The sequence below is a fragment of the Bubalus bubalis genome, chromosome 13, assembly GCF_019923935.1.
Source record: "Bubalus bubalis isolate 160015118507 breed Murrah chromosome 13, NDDB_SH_1, whole genome shotgun sequence".
Lineage (NCBI taxonomy): Eukaryota > Metazoa > Chordata > Mammalia > Artiodactyla > Bovidae > Bubalus > Bubalus bubalis.
In genome coordinates, this window is record NC_059169.1 from 66,289,065 (window position 1) to 66,305,319 (window position 16,255).

The following is a 16,255-nucleotide window of genomic DNA, read 5'->3' on the forward strand; positions in this document are numbered from 1 at the left end:
AGCCCCTTTTGGATCCTCCCTGCCTCCAGGAACGGCAAGAGGAACCGTGCCAACGTCTGTGCTCTCCTATTCTGATTACATATCCCGGCCCGAGGACCACACCAGTGTTATCCGCTTTGACAAAGATGAGCGGGAGAAGATGTGCAGGGTCATTATAATTGATGACTCTTTGTTTGAAGAGGAGGAAACATTCCACGTTCTCCTGAGCATGCCGATGGGTGGGCGAATTGGATCAGAGTTCCCAGGGGCTCAGGTTACAATCAAACCCGACAAAGATGACGGTAAGTACTAATTTACCTAGAAATTATTCCTCCTACTGGGCAGACCAGCCCTCTAAACCTTCTAGAGGCAAAGCCCTCTAAACAGAAAGAATGAGAGTGTGAAAGAATTTTCATGCGCACATTTATCTTATGTTTGACTTTATAGTGTGATTAGGTTTCTAGGCTGGCTGCATGAGTCCACTGTCTTTCTCGCTTTAGTGCTTTGGAAGGGCAAAGCCACGCCTATGCGTGTTTTCTCCTGTGTACAATTTCTTTGACAATGCCATGTCCCGTTAAGTGATTAAATTTAAAAATTTCATGGCAAAGAATCGAAGCAGTTTTAATAAATGATTTGTTATTTTATTTGTTTTGCTTCAATTGTAAAAGCTTATTTTTTGTAACTTGCATCTCTGTGTTTGAATTTGTTTAACCAAGAAACTAGCAGACAATTCTATTAAACGAAAAACTAGGAAGGTGATAAGTAAATGGGAAATGATGATAAGTATATGGGAAATTAAGTCCAACAGGCTTCCAAAAAGGAGGAGAGTTTATCCTGACTTTTCTTCATGCTGCTGCTGCTAAGTCGCTTCAGTCGTGTCTGACTCTCTGCGACCCCATAGACGGCAGCCCACCAGCCTCCTCCATCCCTGGGATTCTCCAGGCAAGAACACTGGAGTGGGTTACCATTTCCTTCTCCAATGCAGAAAAGTGAAAGTGAAGTCGCTCAGACTCTTCGCGACCCCATGGACTGCAGCCCACCAGGCTCCTCCGTCCAAGGGATTTTCCAGGCAAGAGTACTGGAGTGGGATGCCATTGCCTTCTCCGTGAGGGAAACCTAATTACCATAAAATAATCCTCCCAGCCTTCCCTGGTGGCTCAGATGATAAAGAATCCACCTGCAATGCAGGAGACCTGGGTTCGATCCTTGGGATGGGAAGAGCCCCCTGGAGAAGGGAATGGCAACCCACTCCAGTATTCTTGCCTGGAGAATCCCATGGATACAGGAACCTGGCAGGCTACAGTCCATGGGGTCACAAAGAGTTAGACATGACTGAGTGACTAACACACACATACACACACACACACACACACACACACACACAGATTTGTTCATTAGGAACAGTATATTAAGTCAGTGCTAGCAATATTTCACTAATCTTTGCTGTCAATCTTTGGAAGTTAATTAAGGAACATTTCAGCTGATTCCAGTTTCTGCTTTTGTGTGCCAACCCAGGGGTTGAGGTTTTAGCTATAGTGGCTGAGGTTTTAGCTATAGTGGCTGGCTTCCTCAGCCACCCTGGAGAAATTATCACGCTGGTAGATATAAACCAGAGACATGTAAAAGGTAGAACGATGCACCCTGTGGTAAACGTAAGTCAAGTCAGTGCCATTCAAAAGCTTACTGACGTTAGAAAAGCTTTCTCAACAGCAGGAGTACCATAGAGAAGAAAATATTTCTAGTGCTAGAAAAATACATCATGGTATGGTGTGTGGGTAAAATATGGTTTATTCATTTGAACTGAACTGACAGGCCTGATCACCATCCTTTTTATTCTTGAATACTATTATTTGCATTTGGGTAAGCTCCAGTTAAGGAAGCCTTACTTAATTGGCTCAGCTGGTAAAGAATCTGCCTGCAATGCAGGAGACCTGGGTTCGATCCCTGGGTTGGGAAGATCCCCTGGAGAACGGAAAGGCTAGCCCCTCCAGTATTCTGGCCTGGAGAATTCCATGGACTATATAGTCCATGGGGTTGCAAAGAGTTGGACACGACTGAGCAGCTTTCACCTTCACCTCACCAGTTGAGTAATGCCAGGTCAATATGTAAGGAATGGCCAAACTCAGTTAAACTAACAGCTTGATGAAGTGACATTCTGCCAAGAATGACATTCTTCATCTTAGCCAAAAGGCTGAGAAATGATGACAAAGTTATGTTCTGTATTTAGTATGCTTGAGTTAGAACAATATTAAAAATCAAGAAATGGAAAAATGAGTTTCTAACTGCTCAGAATATTAATGCATTGAAGCCATTAACAGACTGTTTAATATCGTTGATAATACTAAGGATTCAGTGAAAGCTAATGGATGTTTAATGAGTTTCTAGTCTGTGGGAGGCATTGCAAGAATGCACTGAATAGTAAAGATTATACCAGTTTTTCCACATGGGAAGACTACTAGTTTAATGATGTAGATATTACACTCTTTGAAAACAAAAATAAGATAAAGGAAAACATATATGAAATGTCTTGCCTTTTAAAAAAATATTTAATCTCACATACCACACACACAGTGAATATTTATTCTGTACTTACTAAGTGTAATGTGTGGGGACTATAGAGACATTTAATGTGGAGGCCAAGATCTCACGAAGCTTAAAATCTATTTGGGGGAAATAAAACCTAAGTACATAAAAGGTTAAAGGAGAATAATTTATAAATGATCATTTGGGACCGTAAAATGGAGGCAGAAGATGGCAGTTCAGTTCAGTTCAGTCGCTCAGTCATGTCCAACTCTTTGCGACCCCATGGACTGCAGCACGCCAGGCTTCCTTGTCCTTCACCATCGCCCAAAGCTTGCTCAAACTCATGTCGGTGATGCCATCCAACCATCTCATCCTCTGTCATCCCCTTCTCCTCCTGCCTTCAATCGTTCCCAGCATCGGGGTCTTTTCTAATGAGTCAGCTCTTTGCATCAGGTGGCCAAAGTACTGGAGAAGGGACTTTAGACCTTTAAAACAAACTGGTTTTAAATGTTGCCTCTTGTTAAAATGACTAAAAACTAAAATGGTGTGGTCTACTTCCCTCATTTTGTACATCCTTTGGGTTAAACATAAACCATATTATGATAAAGGGCCACTTCATATCATTTTTCAAATTGTAATAGTTTCAGGAGAGGAGTTGTGCAATTACAGGATCAATTTATTTTTGACAAACTCATGAGTGGGAGAGGGCAGGAAGAAAAAGAGTGTTTGTGAATGTGAATGAGTGAGTCATTCCCTAAATATGATTAGGAGGGTCCAGAGAAGGGAGACTTTCCAGGCTTGACCATGGGAGGACCCACAGGGTCCCCAACCCCAGTCCTCTTTGAATTCTGGACCTGGCTGGACACAGAGCCTAGAAGGCCAGCTATTTATTGGGAACAGCTCCACGTGGAGCTGGGGTACAGGGGCATGCATTAAAATAAAAGCAAGTGAGCAAGGGTCTGAGGCTGCTGGGATGGGTTCATTAGCAATGGGGTACCTTTGACTCAAGCTGGTATGGTCATCGGCTCTAAAGGACTTTGCCACAATGCTGTTGTGAACTAGTTTTTTTGAAACTGTTGATACAGTGTACTGCTCACAGCAGGAAAGGCATTCAGAGCTTTGTTCCTTTGTACACATACGAACTTGGCAAGCAGCCACTTGAATCTCTTCTGCCAGTCGCATGAAAAAATTCACCACTATTACCAGAAAAGGCAAGAGCTCCAGAGTTCTCTATGAGAACAGCTCACCATTTTATATAATTTGCATTGAAGAGTGACCTTATGGCTCCCAAGAAAGTGAGCACAGGGAACCGTGCCAGGGCTTGGGAACGGTTCACCCAGAAGTAAGCTCTCAAACTCATGGAGTGCAAGCTAACAGCTGTGTTGTCTTCTAGACTGATTCTAAGATATTAAGGCTGCAGTATTGAATAGATCGTACTGTTTGCAGTATTAAGTCAACTCATATCTTTGTTTTTCAGGTGTCTATAGACAGCATATATGTCATATAATAATAACTATAACAAGGAAACTGAAGTGGGTTGCCATTTCCTCCTCTAGGACATCTTCCCAACCCAGGGATCAAACCCATGTCTCCTGCATTGACATTACAGGAGCCACCTGGGAAGCCCAATAACTATACCACTGAGCCACCTGAGATTCTTTACCACTGAGCCACCTGGGAAGCCCAATAACTATAATATATAGTCATTCATAGGGGCTTCCCAGGTGGCCTAGTGGTAAAAAACCCACCTGCCAATGCAGGAGACATAAGAGATGCAGGTTCAATCCCTGGGTTGGGAAGATCCCCTGGAGGAGGGCATGGCAACCCACTCCAGAATTCTTGTCTGGAGAATCCGCCTGGACAAGGAGCCTGGGCTACAGTCCATGGAGGAGCAGAGAGTCAGACATGACTGAAGCGACTTAGCATGCATGCATAGTTATATATAACTATTGTATACGATAACAGTAGCTTAGCTGTGCTAAGCCTTTTACTTAAATGATTTCATTTAATACAGAGACACACAGACTATGAGCGTGGTTCTGTTATACTCAGTTTTATTATCTTTGAGCGGCCAGGTAACCTGCTCAAGGTCAAATAGCTGAGAAGAATTTGCCAGGCTGACAATGCAGAGTCCATGGCACCAATCGATACGTTGCTCACATCATAGTGTACTGGGAGCATGTAATTTAACAGTTATTATATAGTGTATATTTTATACTGTAATATTCGAAAATAGCATGAGGCATCCTAGTAGAGATGAAACAAGCTGTATACTTTTCTATGCATGCAGCACTTGATGATCCTAGAATACTTCAAATGTTAGCAGTTACAGATATTCGGCTAACTAGTGCATGAATTATTTTGGTTCACCTTTATCAATTAAAATTCCTCCAGGATCATTAGGAGAACATACGAGTGGAGTCTGGCAGTTCAGTTGCACAAAGTAAAGCATTGCTTTTCCACACCATTTAGCAAAGTGCCTAGTGGAAGGTTTTCCCGTCTGAAGGACTGGACTTGAACTGTCTTGTCAAGCCCTGATGGAGAAATGGCATCTTGTGTTTGTTTTGTCTTTTGCACGGTAATGCTATCTGCCTCACTCCCATCTTTTCCACACGGGGGAGAGAATGTAGATGTCGAAGGATAAATATTGCTGATTTATTATCACTAAATCCCTGGAAGCAAGTCACTAAGAACATTAGAAACCTCAAGATCTCAGTCACAGGTGAACTCCATGTTAGTGCTAAAAATCACATAAATGTGAGAAGCCACTTCTCAGATCCTAGACTTCAGATTTTAATAAGCCCAATTTCAATAAGCTTGAAATTATTATTAAAAGAGATATTACAATTTAAAAAACAACACACTTCATTAGAGATCAAACCGTTAGAAAAGATCTCTTAGTAAATCTTAGTGCCAGCATCAGAAACTCCAAATGATTCACCAGCAACAGAGTATCCTTTTGTCTAAATCATAAAACACAAAGAAAATGCCGATAAGTTGAGGCTACAGCTTAGCTGAAAACAGGACTTTTAAAGCCTTGACCTGCATGCTCCATGATGTAAACAGAGGTCAGAATCTATGAAATACTACAGTGAAATCACAGAGGTCTGAGTGTTTATTTAGTAAGTCCAGACAGTGCACATATATGTACCTGTGGTCTGTTGAAAATATATGCTTCATAAAATCGATTACTAATTAGACAACAGCATCCTCTTTAATTGTTTTAGAATGAAAAGTTAAGAAAGTGTTTTGGAATTTATATACTGTTTTCTGAGACATTTGGTTGAGCAACTGGTCACTGTAGAAATATGACACTTGTTAGTTTGGTTTTCTACGACACTTGCCACCAAATGAAGGTAGATCTCAGATTAGCATGTTCTCTGGATGTCTTCCTTGCTCTGCACAGGTAGATGTTACCTTTCACAGGAGGCTCATGAATTTTATGATTTCCCTAAGAAGCAGGTCTTCATTCTGCCTTACTGAAGCAGACGTTTGCATCTCTTCTCTCCCTTTATTCCCAGCTTATCAGTCATATACATACCTTTTTTTGTCATTGGCCTTTTAAATCTGCCTTTAAATGACGTCAAGAAACTTGCTACTAACATCGAGAGATACTAAATTACCCAATAAAGAATAATACAGGTAATATCATTTGATAAAACCAGTGAGCTACATTGTGCTACAAAGAATCACAATGATAATGTATGTTAGGATTATAAAGTGTAGCTAAAACTAAAAAAAACCTCTTTTCTTTGGGCCATTTGTAGCAATTTGAAGCCCTTAAAATTATGGATAAAACTTTCCCCTTCACACTTCTAGAGACATAAAGCATTGCTTCATCCTTTTCCTAAGGAACAGGTCTTCATTCTATGTAGTGAGACAGATGGCTGAAATAATATATATTCAGACATTTGCTTATTTAAAACATTTTCTGAGCATCTGTAATGCCCCAGATGTTGTGTTAGGGTGAAGGAGAGAAAGAATTTCTCCTGCCCTCACTCACTCACTCTCTCTATATATATATTATATATATGTGTGTATAGATATGTATATGTATGTATATATATATATACATCAACACCACATAACACTTACTAGTACCTTTTCTCAGTAGCAGGCACCCCTGAAGGCACCAAGGACACCCTGATGAACAAGACAGGCCCAATCTATAGAGGATTTCCACAAGAAAATAGGCAAAGCGATACAAGATAGCCACTGATAAAAACAGGCTCTACATGCAATGAAGTGAAGTGAAGTAGCTCAGTCATGTCCGACTCTGCAACCCCGTTGACAGTAGCCTACCAGGCTCCTCCCTCCATAGGATTCTCCAGGCAAGAATACTGGAGTGGGTTGCCATTTCCTCCTCCAGGGGATCTTCCCGACCCAGGGATCGAACCCGGGTCTCCCACATTGCAGGCAGGCTCTTTAACCTCTGAGCCACCAGGGAAGCCACATGCAATGGGTGCTTTCAAAACAACATCGAGTGCGGCCTGAGGTTCCAGAAAAGCCACACCAAGAATCAGGAAGACTGAGTCATGGGAGTTGGCAGCCCAGAAATTGATGCGCATTGTCACACATCCCCTCGGGCTGTGACAGGCTCATCACCGTGAAGACCACTACAGTGTCCAGATGAGCCAAATCACAGAGCAGGTCAGCAGTCATGTAGTTAAACACAGTCCTGGGGAAAGAAATCAAACGACTGGTAGAGCTTTACTGCTGCTGCTGCTAAGTCGCTTCAGTCGTGTCCGACTCTGTGTGACCCCATAGACGGCAGCCCACCAGGCTCCCCCATCCCTGGGATTCTCCAGGCAAGAACACTGGAGTGGGTTGCCATTTCCTTCTCCAATGCAGGAAAGTGAAAAGTGAAAGTGAAGTCCCTCAGTCATGTCCGACTCTTAGTGACCCCATGGACCGCAGCCCACCAGGCTCCTCCGTCCATGGGATTTTCCAGGCAAGTGTACTGGAGTGGGGTGCGAAGAGCTTTACTAGTCAGTACTTAAAACTCAGAAGAGTCAGTATATTGACACTGTGAGAGAAAAATAGCTTTCACTTTACACTTCATAGGGCTGAAATACATCTCAGCTTCCATTTCCCTGAGGGTGTTTCACAAACAACCTGCTTTACAATCTCAGGAAGGATGCCACAAAGCTGGAACACTGTGGTCAAAATGCCAACAAGAAACCCGTTCTTCTTTTGTTGTCATTGTTTGAGAATCACGCTTATTCAGAAGGGTGATTTTTCAGGATTGCACCCACCACCAGGGAAAGCTTTAAAAAGCTTTGCATTCTCAGTGCTGCAAGGTGATCCTCTAAGTACAGAAGAAAATTGTAGAGAGTATAGATGCCACTTCTACACTTTGTGGGTCTGTGGTGTGTGGTCCCGAGCTCAGTAAACTGGTAAAATACTATCTACACTACACAATGGGCTTTCCCAATGGCTCAGTGGTCAAGAATCCACCTGTCAATGCAAGGAGCTGCAGGAGATACATGTTTGATCCTTGGGTCGGGAAAATCCCCTGGAGAAGGAAATGACTACCCACCCCAGTATTCTTGCCTGGAGAATCCCATGGACAGAGGAGCCTTGTGGGCTACAGTCCTTGTGGGCTACAGTCATGTCCAGAGTCAGACATGACTGAAGTGACTTACCGTGCGAGCACACACTCTGCGCAACAGGGATGTAGTGAGAGTTGTACCCACTTTCCAAGGGGTCATTATCCTCCCAATGCATCTAGCTTGCTTGCCTTAACTGACATTGGTCCAGAATATATAAAGTTCTGTAAAATGTCAGGACATCTTAACAGCTCTATATACCAGACTTACTTCACTATACTGAGAGGACAAATAAACTATTAGCAGGAGAGGTTTGATTAATTCTCTGAGGACAATTTCATTACCGTGTTCAAAACATGATATCCCTTGACATTTCTGTGAAGAGGGAAACTCCATTAAACTCTTGTGTTATCATTGTGGGGGACCCGATAATTAAGTTATGTGAGGGGTCTGTTTCTTATTTTTCTTTTGAAACAAGGAAAGTATATAAGTGTATGAGTCACCATGGCCCTAGTGCCTTAGCTTCTGAAAGAAATCAATGCAAATCAAGGGAAAAAATAGAGAACAGTAGTCCTTGCTCTAACCTGGTTTTCCTCCTGTATTTTTTAAAAATTACTTTGTTTGCTATTTATTTGGCTACACCAAGTCTTAGTCACTGCACGCAGGCTCTTTAGTTGCTGGCATGTGGGATTTAGTTCCCAGACCAGGGATTGAAACTGGGACCCTGCATGGGGAATGTGGAGTCTTAGCCACTGGACCACCAGGGAAGTCCCTCCTCCCGAATTTTTAATCTTGGTGACTAGTTCTACCATGACTAGACTTTCTTCTTCCACTCTCCACCCCAAATCCTTCATTCTGTTTCCTTTATACCTCCAAATGTGATGTGTTTGCTGTCTTTTACACCCATCAGAACTGCTCCCATCTTGTGCTAGGCAGCTTTACGTGCGGGCATGCGTGCCAAGTCGCTTCAGTCATGTCTGACTCTTTGTGACCCCATGGACTGTAGCCCGTAAAGCTCCCCTGTCCGTGGAATTCTCCAGGCAAGAATACTGGAGTGGGTTCCCATGCCCTCCTCCAGGGGATCTTCCTGACTCAGGGATCAAACCTGAGGCTCCTGCATTGCAGGCGGATTCTTTACTGCTGAGCCACTGGAGAAGCACCCAGCCAGCTTCATTATCTGGCCTAAATTACTGAGATTGCTAACTAGTCTCTCTGCTTCCAGTTTGCCCACCTGCCATGGGCATCCATTCTCCAGACCCTGTACATGCATGTTTCATCACATCCCTCCCCTTCTTGAAACTGAACCCACTTGTCATGGGATAACTTCTAGAGTAAGCTTCCAACCCCTTGGCATAGCACACGTGACCTGCCATTGCCTTCTTTTCTATTTGTATTTATTTGACTGCACTGGGTCTTAGTTGTGGCATGTGGGATCTAGTTCCCTGACCAGGGATTGAACCTGGGTCCCCTGCACTGGGTGCTCAGAATTTTCACCACTGGACCACCAGGGAAGTCCCTGGCTGATGCCTTCTGTTTTCCCTTTTCCCCCATCTCCTCACCCCAAGTAGCATACCAGCCATGCCAAATGCTTCCTAAGCCCCCAGACACTTGAAGCTGTCCCTTTTATCCCAGGAGGTTTTATGGCTTTATTTTTTTTAATCTTGCTTTTTAAAAATATCAGACAGCTCTTCTCTATAAATTAAGACAAAGCACAAATTGAAAGGGTGAAATACGATGTTATCTTGGGACTCAGATATATTACTGAGTAAATTTTATCTGAATATGACAAATCGTTTGAAAATCATAATGTCTATATTTTTATCTTCTGTGCTTATGGTTTCTCCTTACTGTGCAAACCATTTATAAGAAAGAATGATTTTCTGACTCCTGTTTTTCCTTGAGAGGAAGCAACTGTTTTCCTTGCAATAAAGAATGGGGATAGTCAGCATAAACAGGTCACATGGATGTTAAATGAGAGAAATAGCTGCCAACTAGTATCATTATCAACAAGAAAAGCACCAACCTGAGAAGGCCAGGAAGGGGATGTGCAGAGACCCGAGAGCTTAGTGACCTGACTGCACAGCTGGGCTGGATTTTCTCCATATTGCAGACCAGAAACCTAAGAACCAAAGAGGTTGACTTCCCCAGTGGCAGGCATTTCTGAAATGACTGAAAGGGGCCTTCACTCATGGCTTGTAGGAGAGCTTCTTTTGTTTTTTGTATTTTTTCCTCATCACACTACAAGAGGATGGAAGAGTCCTGGACCACTTTTGAGGGTCTACACTAAGAAGCAATAGAGCAGAATCACCCACTGCTACTGAGTAATACAGGGGAAAACGGGGAAGGAGGATTCTTACACAAAAGGAGCCCATTGTCTCGGCTGGAAATGGAATGGCTTTAGCTATTTATTCTAGAATCCCTTTCTTTGCTGCCTGCAGGCGTGTTTCAAGTGTCAATTATTGAACAGTCTGTGGTCAAGGTTATTTGTTTTTCCAGTGTCAACCACATGCCTTTATTCCCGAGACCTCACACAGACTGTGTTTGACACCATGTTGGCCATACTCTTTCTCTGTTCAGCTGTTGGGATTCCCACATAAATCATCCTGATGTCAAAGTCTCTATGGATTCTGAAATCTTACTTATGAAATTCTCTTTAGTCAGCATGAATAAAAATGTACATGCCTGCCTTCTGATGGGTGATTTGGGGAGCAGTAACAATTTTAAAGGAATGGAGAAATTAAGCATAACGTGACATCTTATTTTTCTTTTCTTTCTATAAAGGTCTGATCTTGTTTTTATTTTTAATAAAGACATTTTTCTTCATAACTGAAAAATATTGATCTATAACATATTCTAATTTTTCTCTTACATGGAATATGCTGGCTCTGTCTTTACAGATGCTCATTAAGCTTCTTTTTAAAAAAATATTCTTAAAGTGCAAACTTTTCCATTATTTAATTATTTTCAGAGACAGCACTACATCATGAAAAGAAACACAGCTTTTGCAGTCTTAGAGACTTAGGCTTGAATCCTGCATCTACTACATCCACGCTATGTAACCTTAAGATAATTATTTAATCTAAGTCTACATTTCATTTGGTTTGTAAACAGCAGATAAAAACAATGACCTTAGAAGCCTATTAACCTATAGGTTGTTGGGAGCACCATAGGTTAATATAACAAGATTCTAGAGATTCTGATGTGACCTAAAGAGGCAGACACTCAGCAAAAGTAGCGATTACGTCATAATATTACTCTTACACTAACTGTAATATTTATTGGTGTGTTTTCACAAGATGAGATTTAGAAACATAATGAATACTTTGGTTTTTTTCTATTTATTTATTTATAATTTATTTCTGGCCATGCTGGGTCTTCCTTGCTTTCTCTAGTTGCAGCAAGCTAGGCCTACTCTTTAGTCGCGGTGGCTCTTCTCATTGCAGTGGCTTTTCTTGCTGTGGAGCACAGGCTCTAGGGCATGCAGATTTCAACAGGTGCAGCACGTGGGCTCAGTCATTGTTGGCCCACAGGCTTAGTTGCCCTGAGGTATGTGGGATCTTCCCAGACCAAGGATCGAACCAATGTCCCCTGAATTGAAAGGCATATTCTTAGCCACTGGACCACCAGGGAAGCCCTAAATGTGATGATTTGTATTGGTAACACTGGAAGCAGTCTGCATACTTTTTTTTTTTTTTTATCTCATGTGTCAGGCTCTATGCTTCTCATTGGAGTTTACAGATGATTACAGATGAACAATACTTGATTTCTGCCTTTGGGGGTGTCTCTGCCTAATGAGGGAGAGGAGTGAGTGAGTGAACAGAGTGTGAAAAGTGTGACATGAGAAGTGTGAGCCGGCTGGACGTGCTTAACTGTCAACTGGATATGTGGATATATGAATATCTACATGGATATATGTCAACTGGATTCACAACTTCCATATGTGAATATGGAAAGACACCAACTCTGTAGGGCCTTGCAAACTCTTAGATAATGATTTTCTGAAAAGCACAATAACTACTCAGTTCCCTGGAAAGCACACTCCTCCACAGCACTGCAAAATACTGCAGCAAGGTGGTAAAGAGGCCAGAATCTGTTGAGTTTAAAATGTTTCCGATCTTAACAAGAGAAAAGAGACTCTCTGCTTTGTCATAAATACTTTTCTTAAATCTAATATTTCTTAAAATTTAGTATTTTGAGGCTGTGGTTCATGGAGGTATGTTATGCAGATTAACTCTTGCTTAGTATTAACATTTTTATTACAAAATTATTGCATGAGAACCAAATAGAAGTACATCAACTAAATGGCAGTAGCCTTAGCTCCCTCGTCAAACCCATCCGTCTCCCTTGAGGTCACCTGAGTACCGTGTGTGGCTTTTCTGTATACACAGTCACGTGCGCACATTTCTTTTGACTTTGACTAGAATTAATTGTTGTTATAGCAAAGAAGCAACAAGCACATATTTCCTAGAATATGGGAGACAGTCTGTCTTCCTTCCCACTTACGGGCTATTGATCTTGAATTCCTGGACTTCAGTTTCTTTATCTGTATAGTAGAGATGAAAACAAACCTACCTCAAAGGGTTATTAATCCTTAAAACAATTCAGGCACACTAAAAATACTCAATTAATGTTTGCTATTTTACTTGTCCTTTCCTTGCTGGTTCAGATGGTAAAAGAATCTGCTTGCAATGCGGGAGACCCAGGTTTGATCCCTGGGTTGGGAAGATCCCCTGGAGAAGGGGAATAGCAACCCACTCCAGTATCCTTGCCTGGAGAATTCAGTGGACGGAGGAGCCTGGCGGGCTACAGTCCATGGGATCACAAAGAGTCAGACACGACTGAATGACTGTGTTATGAATATTATTTTATGTTATGCTTACTTCACGGAACAGTGTATCATGAAAAACTTTATGATGGTACCCATAAACCCGACTAATTCTTTTCAATGGCTACACAATATTTCACAGTGTGGCTGTAATGTATTTTAAAAATTCCCTACTGATGAGCATTTAAGTTGTTTTCAGATCTTTTTTATGTTACACATATGAGATAGTAAATATCTTCTTCACATATACAAAATATCTTTTATTTCTCTAGTGTTTATCATTATATTAGGTTTTAGATGCCATAAAGAATAGTGGTTAGGGAATTGTACATTGAATCCATTGAGTTGAGAAATCAATTAGTGAGTTATGATCAGCTTTCCTTCCTGTCCCTTGTTTATATGAAACAAATATTAAAAGTCTTAAAAACACTCTTCTAGAGGTGGGTTCTCAACAGTGTTTGTTGAATAAATAATATTCAGGAAGCCTTCTTCAGAGGCTACTGGATGGTAGAAAACTCTAATGACCTTGACATTTAAATTTTATTTTAAACTTACAGCAACCCTGAAAATGACAAAATCAGAATTTGGGAGTAAAACCAGATTGACAGTAGAATCTCTCATAACATTGTCTTTTCTGGAGAAAAGCTCCCCACATATTCTCAGCTGAAATCTTGGAAAGTTTCAGTCCTTAAGTTATAAGCATTTTTAGACATGTCCTGTCTTTTCTTTCTTCTTTCTGAGGCAATTATAGTTGGCAAGGGAAAGAAATGTCAAAACATGCCTTTAAACTGATATATACTAAACCTATATTTGAACTTTATTTTTCCAACAGAAATTTTGAAAATGCTTGTTAAAGACTAAATATGAAGTTGTTCTTAAGAATGTTTATGTATTTTTTGAAAGAAAAGTACAGAAAGGCCCAGTCAAAATTATTTAACACTAGTTTTTTTAAAGATATCATTTATAGAAGGAAGTTAACCTGATTTTGTTTTTCTTCCTATTTATAAAAGTAATACATGCTACTTGGGAAAAAAAAAAAAAAGTAAACTATAGCAAATTAGTGTGTGGAAGAAACGCGTAGCAAAGGAGGTAAAACTTCCTCCTAATCCCATCTCTAGGAAATAACGAATCAGCAGTTTGATATATAGTCTATATATATTCTACACCACCTTGCTTTTTCCTTATTGGCTTAATATAGCCTTCTTGCATCCTTTTTTTTCTTTCATCCAGTCTATCAGTTTTAAATAAGAAAAGTTAAACAGTTTACCTTATTCTAATTAAGTAATATATTTGTGCTTTTTATTTGGCATCTGTCTGTATGGATTTTTCCTTTACAGCTTCTTCTTTTGTCCAGAAAGTTTTCTGTATCCTTTGTGAAACGTTTATTTTCTGCTGGTTTCTGTCCTATTGGTGGCAAATCATAATTTTAATGAAGATAATTTACTATCTGCCTAACAAAGTTTACTCTCTTGAAAAAGACAAGGACATAGAAGAGTTTAGAGACCCACTGAACTCCTCCATTTATAACTTCCTCTCTGTTTTTTCAAGTTTCAGTTTCAGCATTAGTTGAAAATATCATTTATGATGATCATTTATACTTGCAATAAGTAGTTGGATTTACCAGCATATTTTATCCATTGCTCAGCCAAGTCTCTTTCATTCAGTTCTTCTCTTTGATTTTACTCAACGTATATCTATAAGTGAGTAAAACCTTTGTCTTTGATCACTGAAAATATCTATATTTTGCCCTTGAATTCTGTTTTCATTTGGTTTCTTTGATTCCAGTATTGGTTCACAGCCTTAAAATACCAGCAGAAGAATTCACTTCTGGCTCCACTCACCACTATGAAGTCCTGTTGTTCTATTACATTTTTAGATCACAGAAATGCTTACCTGCTTTTGAGCACAGCTGTCCCATTCCTTATCAAGTATAATAATGATAAGTGAAAATCTTCAAAGCTACCAAAAAGAAATGTCATGCTGTCTTTCATTTTTAATCTCTCATTACTGCTGATGAAGCCAAGTAGAGGGTGTAAAATCACAAAACTGTCTTTAACCAGACATCAATGTCTTACTAGCTTTTATGTATACATAAATACCTTTAAAAAAGGAAAGGAAAAAAATCAACTTCCTAGCTTGGTGTTTCAGTTTATGAATGAACTTAATACAGTCAGTCTCCTTCTGGGAGAATTTGCACTTGTTTTCAGTTTTGCCCTAGTATACATGAAGTACAACATATACCTGTGTATGTGTCTTTGTACATTTATGTTAACACTTCTGTACGATAAACTCCCATTTATTGAACTGTGGGGTGAACGTTATGTTCGTTAAAATCTTGTGACCACCTTTTGTATTATGACCTCTCTCTTGCCTTAAAGTTAGCTTAAGGGCACACAGGGCTTCCCAGGTGGCTCCGTGGTAAAGAATCCATCTGTCAATGCAAGAGACAAAAACGTGGGGTCGATCCCTGTGTTGGGAAGATCCCCTGGAGGAGGGCGTGGCAACCCACTGCAGTATTCTTGCCTGAAGGATTCCATGGACGGAAGAGCTTGGCGGGCTACAGTCCATGGGGTCGCAAAGAGTTGAACACAACTGAATCAACTGAGCATAGACACAAGGACACACACTTTTTCTTGGTCTGGATCGCAATCCACCATTTCCCTGATGCATGGTTTTAGGCAGATCTCTTAATTTCCCTAATCCTTAGTTTCCTTGTCTGTGAAAACAGGACTCACATACCTCACAGGGTGGCTGTAAGGATGAAGGAAGATAGTGTTGTATCTCACCACGAATCACTGTTTGCGAAAACACTGACATAAGCAAAAACAACCTGCAGATTGCCGAGACTTGTAGAGGTTTTCAAAAACACTGGTGCGATGCGTGGATGGAGCGGGGGGTATATGTAAACCTCTGTACCTTCTGCACAATTTTGCTGTGAATTGAAAACTACTCTAAAAAATATAGTCCACTGAAAAATGAGAAAGAAGAAGAGACAGTGCTGGTGTCTGGGAGTCACCCACCGGAAATTCTGATTCGATAAATGGGAGGTGAGACCGAGCCTCGGTATCTTTAAATTTCCTTGGATAAATCTGATGCACATCTAACTTGGAAAAGCCTGCAGGCAAAGTATTTTAAAAGTGAAAGTAAAAAAATCTCTTGGCGTTCATGGTGGTGGCTTTCCCTCGCCCCTGTGGGCATGCTCCAGATTCAAATGGCTGCCCTCCACAGTCATTTTAGTGCAAAGACATCTTCTTCATCCTCCTGAGGCTTTGTAACCCCCACTCCCTGCTGCTAAGGACTGTGGTCTTCTAACTCACCCACCACAAAGACACACAGTCAGTTCCCTGCATACGAACGATTCCATTCTGACAGCAAACTG

General features: G+C 40.9%; 1 protein-coding gene across 2 annotated transcripts in view; it reads left to right on the forward strand.

Moving 5' to 3' along the window:
• Positions 1-16,255, forward strand: part of FREM2 (FRAS1 related extracellular matrix 2) — a 153,860-nt gene that overhangs the window by 88,524 nt on the left and 49,081 nt on the right. For both annotated transcript variants that reach the window (XM_044926735.2, XM_006055501.4), the window contains exon 6: positions 30-281. In XM_044926735.2, the coding sequence (XP_044782670.2) occupies positions 30-281 (252 nt within the window). The remainder of the gene's footprint in view (positions 1-29; positions 282-16,255) is intronic.